Source organism: Juglans microcarpa x Juglans regia, chromosome 1S (genome assembly GCF_004785595.1).
Source record: "Juglans microcarpa x Juglans regia isolate MS1-56 chromosome 1S, Jm3101_v1.0, whole genome shotgun sequence".
NCBI classification, from domain to species: Eukaryota; Viridiplantae; Streptophyta; class Magnoliopsida; order Fagales; family Juglandaceae; genus Juglans; species Juglans microcarpa x Juglans regia.
The window spans coordinates 18071620-18092309 of NC_054595.1; the positions used below are offsets into that span (position 1 = coordinate 18071620).

Consider the following 20690-nt stretch of genomic DNA (forward strand, 5'->3'; position numbering starts at 1 on the left):
TGTTAAGATGATCTCAACCTATATCATCCTATCTTGGACTATAAATCTGGTTCTGGATCTAAATTCGCATCTGAATTTTAAAAACTGGGCAAATACCTGTCCGGGTAAAACTGGCTACAACTTAGGCGGGTATTCAGTTCATACCTGGGTTGTAACTGGGTATCGATTTTAACATTTTATTTTTTTAATTTTTTTCTGCAATAATCAGGTAACTGTAAATTGAGTATTTTGATTTTTTTCAATGATCAACAATGATGATCACTAAAAGTGCTAAAATAAGTATGAACATGTACCTAAAAAATCTAAAAACAGAATTTAAAAAAAAAAAAAAAACAAATGCCTAAAAAAACCTAAAATGATAAAATCTAAAAAAGTTCTTAGATGATAATCATATACAATCATTCTCTGTTCTTCTTCTTCATGTTGTGGACTTCATAACCTTTTGCACATATACAATACTTGTTGTTCTTCAAAGATTTCTCAAATCAGTATCTTCAAAGATTAAATAAAGAAAAGAAAGTCACATATTCAGATTATGCAATATACAAAAAGGGCAATTCAAATTGCATAGACAACCAAAATAATTCAATAGATTATCTACCTGTAATTGCACCACCACCTTCATCAAGTTCATAACTCCGCCCTTTATCATCCGAAGCAAGTTCATAACTGCAGTATTTAATAACACAATATGAGGAAAATGAGATTAAATGTATAAAGAAAGTGTTGGGAATAGGGGTGATAAACGGTCCGGACTGACCGTTTCTGTCCGGACTGGACCGGACCGAGACTTAGACCGGTCCGGTCCGGTCCACATTTTAGAGGACCGAAACTTTTCGGTCCGATCCATGGTCCAAGGTTTTTTTGGACTGGACCGAATGAAAAAAAATATATATATTTTTTATATATAATAATTGTACAATTAACAATATAAAATTTTAAATATATTATTAATACTTGTTAATATTCTATAAATTAACAATATTATATATATATATATATCTTTATCTAACATATCACTATTAACAATATAAAATTTTAAATATGTTATTAACACTTGTTAATATTCTATGAATTAACTAATATATAATATCAATTAGTTAATTATATAGTAATTATATAATTAATAATATAATTTTCATCAAATTTATTATCATTGACCATATAAAATATTTTTTTATTGAGTTTGTTACATAATCCACATTAATAAGTCACTTAATTTAATTTAGTATTTTAAATAAATTCTTTATTAATTATTTAAAAAAATAAAAAAAAATTAAGCCCGACCGACCGCTATCAGTTCGGTCCGGTCCCTTTGGGTGTTCGGTCGGTCCGGTCCGGAAAAATGATCGACCAAAAACATTCGGTCCATCGCCGGACTGGACCGGACCGGACCATTTGCAGCCCTAGTTGGGAAATATTCTGAAATGCTTTGTAAACTAGAGAATATGTAAAATAACAAGAATAAATTAGAAAGAGAGAACCCGATGTTGAGGCACGTTATAATAGACGCTTTCCTTAGAGTAGATTATGCCGCCTCCAAATTTAAACATACCATAGGCTTATTGACAGTCTACTCCCAAGATAACAGTCTACTCCCAAGATACAACAACGTCGGTTCCCGTTAATCTCATCGTCGGTGCACACAAAATGAGATCCTCAAACCCGATAAAAAATAGCCAAAACTCAAAGAAAGAAAGACAAAAAGAATGAGGAAGTGTTTATCTAATTTTTTTAGAGAATTTGGAGTTTTTGAATTTGTGGGTGGTGTTCCCTATTTATAGAGAATGAAATGGTACTTGTGAAAAGTCACAACTTATTTAAATGAAATGGTACATATGAAAAGTCATATCACATAAATGAAATAGTACTTGTGAAAAGTCACAACTTAAATGAATGAACACTTTGAGAAGTCACAACTTCTCAAATATTAGATAATACATTGAAAAAGTCTCTGATTCACCAAATGACACAACCCTTTATTTGGTTGGGAAGCGGTTAAGGCTCATATCCCCAAGATGCATACATTGGTTTAAGTACCAAGACACATTTTTATTTAAATCTAGATAACCGAACCGATACATTGAACAATGGTAATGGTTCACATTATTTTCACTTTACATCAAATATTTTAATCATTTCTAAGTTGAAAAACCAACAATCCCCCACCTGATTAAAATATTTTAAAGAACAGAATAGACTACAATTTTCTTTGGATTAAGTACTATGCATCAATAGAGGTAACTTGCGACTTTGAACGTCTACCTAGTGTTAGCGTGTTTCCATCTGAAAGATCCATGGTGAACCAAGTCTTGAACCAGAATCTTTTAACTCAGGCTTCTCCACACCACACACATAGTATGACATATATCAGGTTCCTTTCAAGGTGGTGCATAAAGGCCGTGCACTGTATCTTGGATTCATGAGCACTCTAGGGAATAGCCCAATTACCATAGACTGCGGCCCCACAGTCACACTTACATAGGTAAGTCCTCCAAGGGTACTTGCAATTCAATACCTCGCCTTAGTCTTAGACCCATTCAAAGCATTTCTCTTTTATTTTGCCATTGCATTTGTAGCACTCACACTCTAGGGATGGAACTATAATAATATTTTAATAATGCTATCCAGTCACTCAAATAGTTTGTTCTTCCCATTGAACCTTCTTCTTGGAATCGCCAGTCAGGAAGGTTGGGCTGCCGCTATCGATGACCTAATTAATGGACTTCAGTCCCATCCCCCTTGATGTATGTATAACCTTCGACTTTACCAGTCCTTTCGTCAAAGGATCTACTAGGTTATCTTCTGACTTTACATATTCTAAAGTTAGGTATCCATTCTTTATCAGGTATCTTATCGTAGAATGTTTGATACTCAAATGTCTCATCTTATCATTAAAGTGTTTATTATTACAAACACTTATCACAACCTGATTGTCACAAAGAACAGAAATATCTGGCATTGGTTTTTTAACTAGTGGAATTTCTGATAATAGATTCTTAAGTCACTCTACCTCATGTCCGATAGTATCTAAGGCTATTAATTCAGCTTCTATAGTAGATCGTGAAATCACAGTTTGCTTGGAAGATCTACTAGCCACAACTGCTCCACCGAGAGTGAAAATATATCCACTCGTTCCCTTATGATCTACTGTGTCAGTTATCTAACTAGCATAACTGTATGCTTCTAATATAGTGGGATACCCAGAATAATGGATACCATATGTCATGGTTCCTTTCAAATATTTAAGAATTCTTTCCAATGCCTTCCAATGAGAATCATCAGGCTTACTAGTATATTTGCTAAGTCTACTCACAGCATATGAAATATCAGGTCTAGTAGAATTAACAATATACAGTAACGTACCAATAATCTAAGAATATCTCAATTGTGACACAGGATCTCCAAGATTCTTACTTAAATGCAAACAAGGATCAAGAGGAGTACTGACAGGTTTGCACACGAATCTCTCAAACTTTTTAAGAATATTTTCAATATAATGAGATTGATTTATGCTAATACCATCACGAGATCTCATTAATTTAATACAAAGAATTACATGTGCCTCTTCCATGTCTTTCATGTCAAAATTCTTAGATAAAAAATTTTTAACATCAATAACAAGAATAAATTAGAAAGAGAGAACCCGATGTTGAGGCACGTTATAATAGACACTTTCCTTAGAGTAGATTCCGCCGCCTCCAAATTTAAACATGCACTAGGCTTCTTCACAGTCTACTCCCAAGATACAACAACATCGGTTCCCGTTAATCTCCTCGTCGGTGCACAAAAAAGGAGATCCTCGAACTCGATATAAAATAGCCAAAGTCCAAAGAAAGAAAGATAAAAAAGAGGAAGTGTTTATCTAATTTTTTAGAGAATTTGAAGTTTTTGAATTTGTGGGTGGGGTTCTCTATTTATAGAGAATGAAATGGCACTTGGGAAAAGTCACAACTTATTTAAATGAAATGGTACATGTGAAAAGTCACATCACATAAATGCAATGGTACTTGTGAAAAGTCACAACTTAAATGAAGGAGCACTTTTGAGAAATCACAACTTTTCAAATATTAGAGAATATATTGAAAAAGTCTCTAATTCACCAAATGACACAACCCTTTGTTTGGTTGGGAAACGGTTAAGGCTCATATCCCCAAGAGGCATATATTGGTTCAAGTACCAAGACACATTTTCATTTAAATCTAGATAACTGAACTGATACATTGAATAATAATAATGGTTCACATTATTTTCACTTTACATAAAATATTTTAATCATTTCTAAGTTGAAAAACCAACAGAAAGACCCCTCACATTCATGCAAAAATTGAGGAAAACAGATTAGATATACCCTTCTTATTGCGTAGATGGGCTTGGAATTTTCCTATGAAATAAATCATGACTTGGATATAATATCTTTCCTATGCAGATTATCGGGGCTTCTGGGAAACACAAAATACAATAAATCATGTTCCTATGCATAATAATTTACCTGAAGTTGAAGAATGAGAATTGATAAAAGATATTTGTAGTTATGAAATGCACAAACACATCAAACTCCTCTTGAAAAGTAAGTAAATATATAATCTATATGAAAAAAATTAATTTTTTAATAATAGACTCTATTCTTTTTTAAAAAGAATAAGCGGCACTTCTATACTTTATAACTATATTTAGCATTATTCGTGAGAATTTGTTCCAGGCCCTCCATCATCTTTGCAAGTCACGTTGATTTGCTTACCACACAAGCCACGATTTCCAACAAAGCTGCGACTGAAGAACATTAGAAGGAATTCATCTATCATAGTATGAAAATTTATTAATAAAATTGAGATATTCGTGCTCTTTCTTTAAAATAAAATCTGACTTTTTTAATTGTCATGTGTCTAAAATGCCCCAGTGAATCTCAACCCTTCACAAGATCTGATGGTCACAGTTTATTGCACGTGTTAATTTACAATCCGTACGTTTTTGTTCAATCGTGGGTATATTTGTTTTGTAAGGTTTGTGTTGTGGGCCACTTGCAGTCAGTAGATTAGCAACAGTTTCATTTTATTTTTGGATGTAACTTGTAAGTTTTTATTTCCTGACCATTTAAAGATGAAGTTAAAAGGTTTGCAATATTCTGAAGCATCTTTGACAAAATTGCCGAGTTAAAGACCTCGAGTAAATCATGCAAGGGATTAAAAAGATATCATAATTTGTTAGATCCCGTTCGGATATAAAAATCGTTTCATCTCATTTCATTATTATAATTTTTTTAAATTCTCATTCAAAATATAATAGACAATTCAATATTTTCAAATCTCAAAATAATAATAATATTGAAAAATAATATTTTAATAATATTTTATTCAATTTTCATCTTAACTCATATCATCTCTACTTACTATCCAAGTCACAACTAAATGTTAATAGTGTATCACTGTATGTATGCAAGTACAGTTGCTGAAATGGAGAGCCTTTTAAGTTTGGCGCTTACAAATTATATCATCTTCATTTGATTATATATGTAATTAATATTTGTGCATGCATCTTCAAATTTTCTAGTTGATTGTAAGTTTGTATTTTATTTAGATATTGTTATATTATGTTAGTACATATCAAATATGCTATTATTAGTTGAAGACACAACCTTGCATCTAATTTTATGAATTGACAAACTGAAAGGTTTGTTATTGTAATCTATCTCGAGCAAAGTCGACGAGTTAAAACTTGAACTTTGAGCGAACTCAACTAGTATTATGGACTCGAGTCCAACCCAAGCCCGTAATGTATTAAGAGCATCCGCATCAACTTTTTCAAACAACATTTCAGCTTCAAATTTAACTAATTTTATCAATAGTTAGCCCACATTGAATTAGCCAAACACATTTCATTTAAAATATGATCTATAGTAATTTCATCTTTTTTTCAAAGATGAAAAGTACCCGTATGATGTCTAAATTCATTGTTTATTAATTTCGGCTCCCTCTCCCGCAATTTTTTTCTCTCTCGTGTTCTCCGTCTCTCTTCTTCTAAGTTTTTTTTCCTCTCTTGCATTTAGAAAAGCTTCCATCTTTCTCTCCCACGACTATTCTCTCTAGCACAGCACTGCGGCAACTTCTTTCCAATACGACAAGCAATAACACGGTAAAATTTAAAATCCTAACCTTGATTTTACTCTTGATTTTATTGTTTAGATTTAATTTTGTTGATGTTTGGGTTTGATTTTATTTTCAGCAAGAATTTTTCAATTTCTAGTTTTGATTTTAACACGATAGGGCTCAATTTCATTTCTATTTCCTAATTTATAAAAATAATAAATAATAATATTTTATTATTATAGAGTATGATGACTAATTTAATGTAAACTTCAAATTTTGAATGATTAGTCAAAAGTAGAAAAGCTACATATTAGTCAAAATTTGAAGAAAATGATGGCCAATCTAATACTAATGCTCTAACTATTAAATGAGCTGAGCTCAAACAGCTTAAACTCACCCAAGACCAGCTTGAATACAGCACTACTCATCAGGTTATTAACTCACGTGACAATACCACACGAATTGTAATCAATGTAATGTCAAATTTACGAGCTCCTTGGGGACATTTAGGCTGGTCTCTGGTATCTAAGAAAGGCAAAGAATTGAAGGGGCCACTATCCATACGTTCATTGCTTTCAAGAGGCCAGAAATGAAACCATGTAACAAACAAAGCTTAAAATCGCAAATTGCCATAACATTTGATGACTGTAGAAAACTCAACTTTTTCATCATCATCAGAGTAGTCAGTAGCCAACTGGCAGTTACAAGCCATTAACACATATCCTAACGCCAATTAATTCCCCACGACTAGACAAAAAGCAGCCACTCAAAACGTCAGAATTACCTAGAAAAAGTAGTCACGTCACGTTTGTAGAGTAGTAGTAGTATCCATCATAAGACAGTCCCCCCTCGTACGTACGGGTCAGCCACTTCTTTAAGGATCATATCATCAACATCGTCCACTCTGCCTACTAAGGCTTTCCACACAACCCATCTAACCAGAGTATTATTCGGCATATTCTTTTGACTAGATAGATAAAGCAAAAGCCGTATCTGATGCAATACTAGTTATCTGTGAATACATTTCCATACCAATCAAATCAACAATCAAAACTTCAACCACCGGCTTGCCTTAATTTCGTGTGATTGCAAGGTTAAGTTTGCATCAGATTGGACATGAATTATTTGGCGATTCCTCTCACCTCCAGTTTGAGTTGTGGGAGAGGAAGAAACTGTAATCCGGATGGTTGACTTCCAATAGCCTCACCCAGTTGTCGGCAGCTCGCAATAGAGAATTGGCTTTCTGAGATTCATAAACTCCTTCCGGACTCCAATCAGAAGCTTTGAACTTGTAGTAAGCAAGCCCAAAGATGGGCAATGAGAGCTTGACAGACAAGTCAGCACTGCGGATCTCCTTCGGCCTTGGACCACAAAAATTTAGCCCATCAGAGCCAGTAACTGCACAACCAACACGATGACAGACTAGATTAGAATACACACAAACAGACAAACAACGGATCCACAACAGACTCGTATTCATGAACAAATACAGTACACGTCACTCTCAAACTTCATTAAGGTGTAATTAACGAATTTCGTTAATTTATTAGGTTTGATAGATATGGATATATGTTCTGATTTTCAAAGGTCAATTTTTATGGGCATTACAGATGTGTTGAAAAAGGTTATTAAGGCCTAGATTACTCAAAAAGAGTTCAAGACAGCTTAGAAATCCTGGTTGAACAAGGATTTCCTTCTAAATAAAATTGAAACCTATTTTGTAGCTAGGAAACCCTAAAATCTAAGGATTAATTTTCCTTGAAACTTGCTGGAAGATTTTCCTAGAGAAGTTAGAATTTGACATTTTTTTTTTTTTCAATTTGATGTATATTGCTATTATGTGATAAAAGAATGATTGGAGGCACTATAGTCCACCTTTGGAGCTTCCAGTTCTTATCAGTAGACTTAAACCCTAAGAATAGTGCACGCAAGTCACCCTATTGAAGGGCCCTTAGGATCGCCTAAACCCAAGTACATGCTGGAAAAATTCCAGCACATGCACCTTATGGCTTAGACTATTAAGCTAAGGGGTTGAATGTAAAAAGCAGTAGCAAGTCCCTAGGCTCAAATCATTAAACCAAAGTGACCTCTTTAAAGACTTAACCATAGGAGTTTAGACCTATGTGGACTTGAGTTGAGCACCCTAAAGAGCCTGCACACAAACCGTATTGCATGCAACATTGGAAGCATGTCAAACTTGGGCATGTAATCAGAACATCCGTGAACAGAGTTACAAAGCATATATAGAAAAGCCTGGGCATTGTAAGTAAACGAGTAAAATCAGATACAAAGTGTTGAATTTGCAAGGACAAGAAAGCAAGGCATGTAATATGACAATGCCCTTCTCTTCAAAGCAAAAGGTTATGTTTACACGAGAATTTCAAAGGTATACATTGTAATGTTAAGTATTCCTTGTAATCCCCTTTCGATGCACCTACTATATTACAGGTTATGAAAGTGAGGTTAGCATATGTTTTAATGTCCTCGCCTCTACGAGATGATATCGATATGCTTATGATATGAATATAACAATGTTATAAATATGTTGATGTTATGTAAGTTATGAGAAAGAAAAAGTATGACAATGAATGATTCTATCAATTTTGAAAGTTTTTCTTTTGGCCACATGATGATGCAAGGGTGCCAGAGCAAAAAGGGGAGAAGTGCAAGCCAGACTTAAGGAGGTTGAGAAGGTGTGGTCCCTTGTGATACCCATATCCTAACACAAGCTCCCCTTTTAATCCCATGGGATTGACTAACCCGGTATAAATGGGGACATCTGCAGGTCAAGGGCAGTAGAGAGTTGATCTATTGAATGATAGAATAAGTATTAATCACATGGGCTGCTAAACTTTAAAGAAAAATACATGGGACGTTAAAATTTGTTTAGCTGTGTGTTCGTGAGAGAGAGAGAAAGACCTTTGAAGGGTGTAGACAAAGAATGAAAGGTCAAGAAGCAGGCATCCAAATTCTGGAGTGTTGGACCTGTGGGGATCCTATATATTGGATACCTTCATAAAAAAAAAATTCACATTGTTAGTAAATAGGAAACTTTCATCAAACCAGAATTATTATAATATAACTTTTTGCTAAGTGAATCACAATATAATCACGCCATGAAAGACGAACCATGACACAGAAATCCAACTTGAAGGTGATAGATCAGAGCTCTTGTATGTCCTCAGCTCTGGAAACCGAGATGCGAGAACTGAAATCTGTTGGATTAAAAAATGGTTGATGTATGTTACAAATAAAGAAAAGTCATAAAAAAAAAATTATCTAGATTCTTAAGAAGATAATGGACTTGCCTTATCAGCCAAAGGTTCACGACCAAATGGTGGATCATGCTCCAAGTATTCAAACACAACTTGACCTGAAGGGTTTCCATTCTCGCTTTCGTCACTTGATGAGCTTTTATTTCTCACTGAAAGTCTTTTCAAACCCCGAATATTTGCTTCTGTAATGTTCTGCTGACTCCAAGCCCCATGAACAACACCACTGGCTCCTCTTTCTGCTCCATAGTCACTATTGCTGTCACTACTTGACTCTCTGGATGACATGTCACTCTCCTCACCAGGTCTCCTGTCATAAGATAGAGATGAGTAGAAGGTCAGATGCAATAGTGCACCTACCAATGAATAGATCATTACGTGAAATGTAAAGTATTGCTGAATACAAGTATAAAGACAGTTTATAATTTACAGGAGACAACCACTAAGCTAAAACTGAAAGTGGTAAATGTAGAAAAAAAAAGCACCCAAAGTTTCAACAACACCAAGTTTCTCTCCAACAATTGGTCTATTCTTCAAGGCAAACAATAGGTCAAATTTGCATATCTAATTTATAGAAGATGGATCATCTTCAAACCCAAACTCGAATTCCTGAAAAATGTCCTAAATCACTATACAGACACACCCAAAGCATAAATGCCCCCAATCTCTGCAGATTAATCACTGTGACCTACCTTGCCAATCAAAATGAGGATTCATGATAACAATAATAAAACAGGACACAAAAATGACATCATCTAATGGTGCATGGTTACGTGAATGCTTTCTTCTGTGTTTATAGATCTATAAAGATTTTGCACTACATTTCCTTGTAATCAAATTTGTGTGTAACCATTTCTCTCGAGGTCAAGCAACACCGCATATCATGCGTGGTTGCAATCCATTTTAATCGTGACCTTTCATAAACAAATGTTTATCTGATCTTTGAGGCTAACAAACTTAACTTACTTCCCAACAAAAGCATGGAGAAAATCTACTGGTTCTCTGCAAATACCATATAGGATTAACAACTTATTCAAGTTCAGCTTAATAGAACTTAAATTATAAAACAGCAGAGCACTGGAAATAGCTTTTGTACCATACAACAAAAAGCACTACATTCCAGTTCCCAGATGAAAAATCTAATGGAGCAATGGCAGAGACAACAGGAATATGTGCAACATAGAGGCAAAACCCATGCCTTGCACAAAATGAGCCAGGAATGCTGTCAATACCTTGTCAGAAAGCAAAAGAGAGAGCCTCACAGAATGAAAACTTGAATTAGAGGACAACAGGTAAATTATATTAATAGCAGATAAAAAGAAGTGTATGCACGCACACAAGTATTCTCAGAGCTTATAACTTTTCAACAAGAAGAATGTTATTGGCATGAAATGAGTCTCATGAAGTGGCCTCAAGCGATCATATATGCCACCCAAAATCAAGTACAACAAAACCCAAAATCCTTTTGATGACGTTTACTAGTACTTTTTTTATTTAGATGCCTCCATCAGCATTTTTTTGTTCATTTCAATTATCATTGAAGATTCTTCCACACAAAAGCATTTAGATCGAGCCCCTCACAACCTAAATGTAACAGAAGTAAAATAAAAAAATACAAGAAGCACCAGAGATCCAAACAAGGACGTTGCATAACATGTGTATGTGGATATCTAAGATACCAGCATGTAATAAGCTTTGTATCACAAAATTGAGGATCCCTTAACTCATTAAAATATTCATTTAAACGAATACCAGTCAATTGAAGTTGAAGTTCATAATAGAACCCGAGTTAGAACTCTCCTCACCTTAGCCTTGGAGAGGGCTTTGTTGGGTCTATATACAGCTGAATTCCAGATAAGTATGGCACATAATATTGAATGACAGAGTCACTTCCATTCAACAGAAGAGGAACACCTGCTCCGTATGCGCTCCATTCCTTGAAAGACTCCCACAGATCCCCGAGCACAAAGTACGGATGCGACTCTGGCAAAGGATTTCTCCATCCTCTTATGCTCCTCTAATATTACCCCAAAAGAATTCCATTCATCAAATGCAGTTGTAAGATGTAAAGTTCTAGTACTTGTCGAAAAGATAAAGTACTCCACTAGTAGATCGATCACTTATCATTTTGTTTTCAACTTATCAAAAAAAGAACATTAATTCCAATCCTACGAATCAGATATCCCGACTTCCATATTTAAATTAGGCTCAATTGAGTTGGATTTTCATACAATTTCGGGTTTCTAAAGGACAAGGATAAACGAAGGCAAACGAAAGAAAAGGGGTTTTGATTAAGTTTCACCATTCAGAGCTTAATAAGTATAACTTTCTACAGAAAACATCAAGAAGAAATAAAGAAAAATCAAAATTTAAACGCCGTATTGATCACATTTCCCAAACTCTCTAAAAAAAAAAAAAAAAAAAAAGAGAGGCACAAAAACCCAGCAAGAAAAGAAGATAAATTAGGGTTTAGAAACCCTAAATTCCGACACCTTTTTTAAAGTGAAAAATCACCTTAGGGAAATATTGAGCCGGCACCACCGGAGTAGTGTGCTCCAAGAACCGATCCAGATTCGTCGCGGAGTCGCTCGCTCCCAAACCCGACCCCGAAATCGAACAATCAGACTTCGTCGAAGAAAGCGACGCGCACTCATCCGAGGCGGTCCTCTTCTCCGACTCCACCGAAGAAGAACCAGCCCTGGACACCGAAGTGGACCTCTGATGCTTCTCTTGCCCTTGCAGTTGCTGCTGCTGCTGTTGCTGTTGCCTTTGTCGCACGTGCGGCGGGTTATAGAACCGGTTCTCACCGCGGCTGCGAGCGATCGAGACTCCTCCGGAGGCTGACATTGTCGGCAGGCAACAGATAACGCTACGGCTTCGTACAGTTAGCGATAGAGAGAGAGAGAGAGAGAGAGAGAAGGGGGTACGAGCGTTACACAGGAGAAGAATACGCTAGGGTTTATTTATTATTACTAGTATATTTATTATTAATTGCATAAATATAAAAAATATATATATAAATGCGCAAAAACACAAGGTGAAATTGGTGTGTGGGGAACAGAGAGCCAGGGCGTGTGGGTGCGGTGGCTTCTTGATGGCAAAGAAAATGATATGGAAAAGGAAAACCAAAACGAAACAGGCGGTTTGCAGGAAAATGAGAAGAGTCCAGAAAGTGTGTTTGGCTGCCTTTTGTGATATTTGGATGCCGTATCCATCCCATCCTTTCATATAGGAATCTTCTTACTTGGGAAAGTGAGAGATTGTCGGGGGTTTAGATCAGGGAAGGCCTGTGCTGATTGTATAGACTGACACAGATCAAAAACCTAAGCCCACATTGTGTTGCATTCTCCGAGGCCCCAATATCCCATTTTCTATTTTGGGCCAAAAGGCCTAAAACTTAAGTGAATTATCTCCTTTTCTAAATTTGGGGTGGATGTAGATCATGGATTTGTGTTTTTATCGGTTTTCTATTAAAAGCCTGAGTATGGCACAGATCCATTATAAAGAAATGATTATTACAGTTATAAATGTATGAGTATCGTATACTTATTTTAAAAATAAATAAATAAATATGAAACTTATATGAAAAAAAAAATTAATTTTTTAATAATAGATCCTACTATTTTTTAAAATGACTACATAATACTTACACACTCTACGATTATATATAAAATTACTCATTTTAATAATGCATCTATAGAAATCTCTTTTATTATAAATATGTTCATATGCAAAGTTTCGACATTGGTCCTTTAGCTTCTTGCTTTGTAAAAATATGATTGCTTGAACAATAGTGAACAACGTTTGTATGTATGACACCATTTACTTCAATTGATTTTCGAGATAAATATAGATTATGGTTGCCAATTGCAATGGTAAGAGAAATGTTTTAACTATAAATAGATCTTACAAAAATAAAATTCATAAACTGACGCGATTTGATATGGTACGTTAAATTATAAGTTATTTTTATTGTAAAATATATCTAACGTATCATATGAAGTCATGTCAGTTTGTAAATTTATTTTTATGAAATATCTTTATGACTGTAGCACTTCTCCAACAGTAAACCTCACTACTTTCACACAAATTTAGAAATTTTATAAAAATCCAAATAAAAAGAACTCCCAAAAATTTAATGATTTAAATGGATTCCACTGGTTTTACAAATTCATACCAAAAACATTTTTCATTTTTCAGTGGAGAAACTTATTCTGTCTTTTTTTTTTTGTTTTTTTCCCCCAATTGGAGACAATAGAGTACATTGATCACGTTAGACATACAAAAATTTATGGGTATATATGGTTTTTACTTAAAAAAAAAAAAATTATGGGTATATATGGATGTAATAGATGACCTGATTTGCTCAATTGATATAAAATTATTATTCTTTAATTAATTATTAAGAAAAGCATATTTTACCCCATCGTCAGGCCAATTAAAATAAACCCCACCAACAGTGAGGAGAGAATATGGGAAGATTTTTTCTTTTCTTCTAGGCAAGTAAAGTATTTATAGATAAATTAACGAATATAAGATACAAGTTTGGTGGGATGAGAATCCCCTATATACGAGATACAAGTATTTTTTAGCCCTACGGAGCTAAAAAATTGACTCCCTCAAGGGGAGACCGCTTGGTGACAGGTTTTAAATAGTTTGATAAACAGACTATAAAACTGTAACTAGAAGCTACAATAGAAAGGGGTGTGCTGCAATGTGTTGGTCTGGACTGGCTGAAATGAACTATCACATCCACTTTCACTTGATCATTGATTAGGAAAAGTGAGAACATAGCGTAGTAACCGAAAACTATGTCGAATGGCCGGCAATGGGGCGTTATTGGTGGTGGCGGCGAGTGCAGGCCACACGCCACACTTGGAGTGAAAAGAACAGTCGGATCTAAAAGATCCGAAGCCGTAGATCACAAAACTGTTGCACGTGGTGGCAAAGTGTTCTTAGAGGCGCGGTGGCGCGTGAGGCGAATGTACTGCAAGAATGGACGGATTTTTTTCACTAGGTTGACGATCGGCACCTGGAGAAGCTGAAGAAGGGGCACGTGTCGGCTTTAGGTAGCCAGAAAGCAACAGATCGGCAAAGATGTGCCACCGGAAAACTAAAAAAATAAGGAAAAAATACAGATAAACTGAAATAAATGGAAATAAAGAATTATTTTATTTTCAAGTCAATATAGATCAGAGTATATTATCTATATTATTATTTAAATTATAAGATTTGATCTATATAATTCAAATTTTAAAATTTATTTTCTTATTATTTATACAAATTAATTTGAGAATAGAATTTTACTTTATATAAAACTGCAAAATGAAAAAAAAAAAAAAAAAAATCATTATGAAAACCGAAGGATAAGAATAGACGCGTCGCCAGCCATTGCTGAATGACAAGTCAAGCTTGACAGCTCCAAGTCTTTCTTTTCGCATTAGATAGATGACTTTGAAAAACCTTAACAAAATATTGAGTAATGATATAGACACAATATATTTTTATAATAATATTATAAAATAAATGTATTTTTATAAAATAATATTATTTTTATAAGATATTTTATAAAATATTTTTTATTTAAAATATTATTGTATAAAATATTGTAAAAAAATATTATATAAAAATCATTTCTCCAAAATAATATCAGTACTTCAAAATAGCTACCTATCTGGCAAGCGTGTACTGACAAGAGTATTCTAGAAGTTGAAGATCCTTACGATTATTTTTTTTAATTTCTTCATTTGTCAGTCAAACCTTTGGAGTTACTTTGGCCAAACCTTTCTTGCTTTCAGAATCTGCAATATATTATATGTAGCTGTAACAAAAAACTCACAAAGGGCACCGTCTCATGTGAAGAGAGTGCACCGCTCATGCTAACCGCTAGGTTAAAAATATATATATATATTTTCAATTTTTTTATTATTTTAAAATATTTTTAAAAAATATAAAAAATATCAATACACTAATAATGAGTTTCTTAACTATTAAATAAAGAAAAAAATTTAAAAAAATTATAATATGAGGTGTCAAAATGAGTGGACAAGTTAAGTGGGTAAAGTAGCATTTTTTCTCATGTGAAACATGGTCAAATGTATGACAATGATATCTTAACATAAATACGTAATTAGGCTTGTTTATTCGGGCAGTATCCGCATAAAAAAACCTGGGTACAACCGATACCCTTTTTTTTTTTTGTCGTTTTGAATGTTTTGATTTTTTTTTTTCCTTTTTAGCAACTAAATGGACATAAACTCAAAAGGAAAATACGTATAATATCTAATGAATCATCTATTTTATAGTTTTTTTTTACTCTTTTCTCCACGTGACTTTTTATTAGTAGTCAAGGAACATATAGGCTTTGATTTAAAAAATTAAATAAATAGATTTTGAATATTGCATCATCAACATTCATGAAAAGATATTCATAACATGTAAGTTTTGATTTAAAAAGAAAAAATTATGTGCAACGAATCTGGGTTCCATATTTTTAAAAACCAATTTCAATCAAGGTTCCGACCTGAATTTAACCTAGGCTAACCCGGTCCAGGTTTCAGCTCAATTTTAAAACCCGGGTTCCCAAGCCGAAGCCGGGATGAACAGTCATACGTATTACATAAGTTTATGAAATGAGGACAAAAGATTTGTAATTTGATAATGAATCTCTAAATTTTGTACCCAACATGATGCTAAAACCTTTGGCATGTTTCATAGAGATTTTTTTGTGAAATATAAAGGAAATAATTAAGATTATATAGAGCAGCATTTGAATTCAAAATGGGGGTGCTTTATTTTAAGGCAAGATGCTTTCTTTGACTAATTAAATTACAAATCATTTTCTTAGAAATTTATTGTCCTTGTCATGGTGGGAACATACCAAAAAGATAATAAATAAATAAATAAATAAAGAAAATTGTTTGTTTGATTTGGACGGCTATAAATACCCAACTCCTGGTACTCACTCTTCACCAACACAAACTCCCCAAACTCCTTTCCTTATAACTCTTTCCTTTTACCACTTCCAAAGTCTCAGTTTTATTCATATCATGGGTGTTTTCACTTACGAGGCTGAGAGCACCTCAGTGATCCCTCCAGCTAGGTTGTTCAAGGCCTTTGTTCTTGATGCCGATAACCTCATTCCAAAGGTTGTACCTCAGGCAGTCAAGAGCACTGAAATCATTGAAGGAAATGGAGGTCCTGGAACCATCAAGAAGATCACCTTTGGCGAAGGTTAATTAGTTTCTAACCACCTAAGACTGCTTGATAAAAAATAAAAAGAAAAAGCTTAAACTTGAATTTGGGTCGATTAATGTACTAAACGACAGCAACTTTGTTGTGTATATGTTTTGCAGGGAGCCAGTACAAGTATGTGAAGCACAGGACCGATGCGATCGACGAAGCAAATTTCACATACGCCTACAGCGTGATTGAGGGAGATGCACTGGCAGACAAGATCGAGAAAATCTCGTACGAGACGAAGATAGTGGCATCCCACGAGGGAGGATCCATTTTGAAGAGCATCAGCCACTACCACAGCAAAGGCGACCACGAGATCAAGGAAGAAGACGTGAAGGCTGGTAAAGAGAAAGCCTCAGGACTTTTCAAGGCAGTTGAGGGTTACCTGTTGGCACACCCTGATGCTTACAACTAATTAAATTCCATAAATCTGCGACTCTGCGAGTTGTTTAATTTGTGGCTTTCATTTCTTTTCTTTTCTTTCGAGCCAAGACTGCATGCTTTTGGGTTTGATAATAAAGAAGATGTTTGCTCATGTACTGGTATTGATTATGATCTGTTATTTTGCTGTAAAACTCGGCTCACATACAAAATATATAATGAAAATCATCTTGGTGTACTTTTATATCTTATTCCCACATGATATTGGGCATTGAAGCTTTCCATTTTTTTGGGCACCAAGTCTAGGAGATCAGTACCCAGTAGCTCTATTCATTAGGAATGAGATTTTAAGATTAAATACTCGTTTAGCTAGCCGTGGACTAGTTGCAGGTTAATTGGGAAAGGATGATGATCGATCAGATGGACTAGTTGCATCCTTGCAATGATTAAGAATAATAATATATATGCATGTTGAGCAGCTTTCAATTCAAATCAGACGAAAAAAGTTCAATCTAAAGCCAATGAGAACCGAAGGGATCAAGCAAATGGACCATTTACCATTAGTAGAATATATATACAGTTTTGCTACGGAAAACCGGCATGCGCAAACGGGATACAACCGGCTGTACATGGCAAAGCTTATGTGGAAGAAAAAAAAATAAAAAACAAAAAAAGCAAATAGGCAAAAGCAAAGCAAAGTTCCAAATTTTTCTTCTTTCTTCAGTCGAGTAGCAGAACATATGCTTTTAAGCAAACAACATTTTGAATGTAAAATCCTTTCCCGCAAGTACTTGCTTTCCCAACTCCGACAAAGTGTTTGTGTTACGACAAATCCCTTCAACATTTTCTATTTTTCTTCTTCTTTGGTGATGATACCAGCAACAAAGGTTCACAAAAGCCCAAACATTAACCAGACTTCACAAAAAACTTGGTGATTTCTGGAAACCCAACTACGTCTTTCCCATTGAAAATGGATTCATCATAGAAAATTTCCCTCTTATTGATAGGGTTCTGGAAGTTGTGGAGTTTAACATATTCCCATACCTTCTTGATGGCGAGGGTGCAAGAGGACTCGACGACACCGCCGTGGAATTTTCCAAGTTGAAGAGAGATCAGAATTATCTTCTGTAGGCCCATGTTCGAACGACCGGTCGTCGTCGTCGTCGTTGTGGAGGGCTTCTTCGGTTTTACAGTTGAGGTCAAAGTCGTCTTTGCAGGCACCATAAGTGTCTTTGTTCCTTCTATTTTCTCGGCAACCAAGCAAGACATACAAAAAATAATTAATGTAAAACAAATAGGAAAAATAAAGAGGTAACAGAGGCTGAAGTGGGCAAGAAACCGGCCATTCGGTTCCATAGATGACTGGAATAGAATGAGAACAGCATTTTGAAATTCTTTGTTTCATCGTTCTTCAAATCAAGATGACCTTTTTTTATTTTTCCTAAAATAACCAGCCACGTGGGACGCGGTGCCCCGTGGTTTTCTGACCGATTGCAAATATATTGGCCGGTGGCAGCCATAGTTGAAAGGATCGAACCCAAATTCATATAGGCCGTACCCAATTTCTTTTTGGCTGTGGGAACAGCCGAAAAGAAAATCAAGGTAGCCACCTTCTTTTATCAACAAGGCGGTGGGAGTCATATTGACAAACACCTCAAACATCTCTACCTTACTACACCAATATGATCATGATTTCATACAGTACTCCTTACAATAATTGCTTTCCCTTTCAACAATAGAAACAATGCATAATCTAATATAATCAACCTACTCTTCTATAGTCTGACATATATATGATATGTGTAGGGCTGTTCATCCGAGTTCTGGCCTGGGCCTAACCCGAGATAACCCTGCCCGGAACCAGTCTGACATATATATGATATGTGTAGGGCTGTTCATCCGGGTTCCGGCCCGGGAACCTGAGTAGACCCAGACCGGAACCCGGGCCGGAACCCGGATGAAACTCGAAAATTCGGATTTTGGGTTTTAACCGGGTTTTTTTTTTTTTTTTTTTAACAAATGCTAATTTATTATTAGTTACAAAGATTTTATCTCCATTTGGCTGAGAATTAAAATCAGTTAATGGCCTTTATAGGAACAGAGCAAACTCAACTCTTGAATGCAGGCCTATTAACAATTAATTAATTTTATAACTAAATGCATGTATAAAAAAAAAAATCAACATTCATCATATAAAATGCATGCGCCATACAACTCACTACATATTACATTATTTGAAATAATTTGCTAAAAATATTACAAAACACATGCATTACTTCAATCAAACTCTAAACAAATTATATGTAAAAAATCAGAAATTTTTCCATCAATTAGCTCTTCTTCCAACAATCACAGGATAGTGGTTTTGAGTCTTGACAAGCTCTCTTGGCTGAATCGAGATCCTTAAATGTTACCTAATTACAAACATAATAAAATTAAAAATCAAAAATCAAAAATCAAAAATCAAAAATGTCATACAGGTGAGAAGTGCCATCATTATTGTTTCTATCAAAAGAAAAACATCTTTAATTTACAAATTCTAAATCTGGTAATCTATCCGTGCAAAGAAAATTGTCTCATGGGCAGGCATGAGAGAAAGGATAATTTCAAAAAAGCATTACCACTTACTAGATCTGAAACGTATTGGAAACTCCTGGTTTGCTTCCCATTGCCATAGACAGTCAATGGCTCATTCCTTAATGCCTTTGCGATTAATGTATTAACATAAAAAATTCTCAGATATAAATTGTTAGCAATCTCTTAAACTCTTTTTACAGAGCTCTATTATTGATCGTAATAGTTATCATGATTTTAAATAAAAGTACATACTAGGATGAAATAGTACAGATAATTAAAGCGTGCAAGGGCCTATGCTACATAAATTAGTAAGAACAAAATGATCAATAATGCAACTGATATCAGACAGAAGATCATCATGATAAACGTCATTTGAAACATATTTTTTTTTTTCAATTTTCTTTTGGGCAAGTGAAAGAAAGGACTACAGAAAACTAATGTAACAAAGAAATCAGTGTCCATTTAAAGAGGCAATCACCTCATATTTTTAATATCATTGAAGTATTAATGGAAGGACTAAAATTCTATATGAGTTTAGTATCAAATCTGTTATAAGAAAATGGGTTCAACATAATCTAAAACTTATGCCCACGATCTAGATCTCACAAACCCAGATCTAGACATTATTAGAAGACTCTGTGGTTATGGATATTTTCACTCTTCTCCCTTTTAGGTCTCACAAATCCAGATCTAACCCATAAAAACACTACACAAAGATTACTCCATTCAAACATTCACATCAAAATAAACCCAAAAACAACAGAGAGAACAAAAACTCAGTCGAATAAATCAAGCCAGACCAGAAAAAATAGCAGATTTATTAAAATAACAGGATATAACAGACCCAAATAAATAAATAAAACCCCACGTTTAAAAACAAACCCTAATCCTTTCTCACATGCTTACAGATCTAAAACACTGTTTTAAAAAAAAAAAAGATTTGGAAGTGTAAATACGAACCTTCGGTTTGTCAAGAAGAACTAACACAGAATCTAATTTGGTTTTTGTCAAGTAGAAGACGACGACCACGAGAAACAGATCTTTGATCGGCAGAGGAAGAGTGACAGGAGGTAGGGTTTCAGCACGAGAGAGAAAGAGAGAGAGAAGAAGATGACAGAGCCACGACCCATAAGTG

General features: G+C 34.6%; 2 protein-coding genes and 1 long non-coding RNA gene across 3 annotated transcripts; 2 read left to right on the top strand and 1 right to left on the bottom strand.

Annotated features, from left to right (window-relative positions):
• Nucleotides 1-6686: 6686 nt before the first annotated feature.
• LOC121245995 lies at nt 6687-12572 on the bottom strand. The gene is made up of 6 exons (XM_041143953.1): nt 11873-12572; nt 11164-11375; nt 9395-9668; nt 9216-9301; nt 9006-9097; nt 6687-7484 (listed from the first exon to the last, which is right to left on the bottom strand). The coding sequence occupies exons 1-6, from the start codon at nt 12203-12205 to the stop codon at nt 7225-7227; spliced, it is 1257 nt and encodes a 418-aa protein (XP_040999887.1). The 5' UTR covers nt 12206-12572; the 3' UTR covers nt 6687-7224.
• A 3101-nt stretch (nt 12573-15673) lies between these two features.
• On the top strand, nt 15674-20690 carry LOC121245997. The gene is made up of 3 exons (XR_005937039.1): nt 15674-15686; nt 19378-19387; nt 20545-20690. It is a non-coding gene; the product is annotated as an uncharacterized LOC121245997 (long non-coding RNA).
• Nucleotides 16321-17222, top strand: LOC121245996 (major allergen Pru av 1-like). The gene is made up of 2 exons (XM_041143954.1): nt 16321-16591; nt 16714-17222. Exons 1-2 carry the CDS (start codon nt 16408-16410, stop codon nt 17010-17012), a joined length of 483 nt encoding a protein of 160 aa, XP_040999888.1. The 5' UTR covers nt 16321-16407; the 3' UTR covers nt 17013-17222.

Excerpts from the sequence above, each read along its gene's own strand:
- LOC121245995 (XM_041143953.1), bottom strand. The coding sequence starts at position 12,205 with ATGTCAGCCTCCGGAGGAGTCTCGATCGCTCGCAGCCGCGGTGAGAAC. Across the intron at positions 9,669-11,163 it reads AAGCCCTCTCCAAGGCTAAG|GAGACCTGGTGAGGAGAGTG; the intron begins GTGAGGAGAGTT and ends ATCTTATGACAG. Across the intron at positions 9,098-9,215 it reads AGTTGGATTTCTGTGTCATG|GTATCCAATATATAGGATCC; the intron begins GTTCGTCTTTCA and ends TTTTTTATGAAG.
- LOC121245996 (XM_041143954.1), top strand. The coding sequence starts at position 16,408 with ATGGGTGTTTTCACTTACGAGGCTGAGAGCACCTCAGTGATCCCTCCA. Across the intron at positions 16,592-16,713 it reads GAAGATCACCTTTGGCGAAG|GGAGCCAGTACAAGTATGTG; the intron begins GTTAATTAGTTT and ends TATGTTTTGCAG.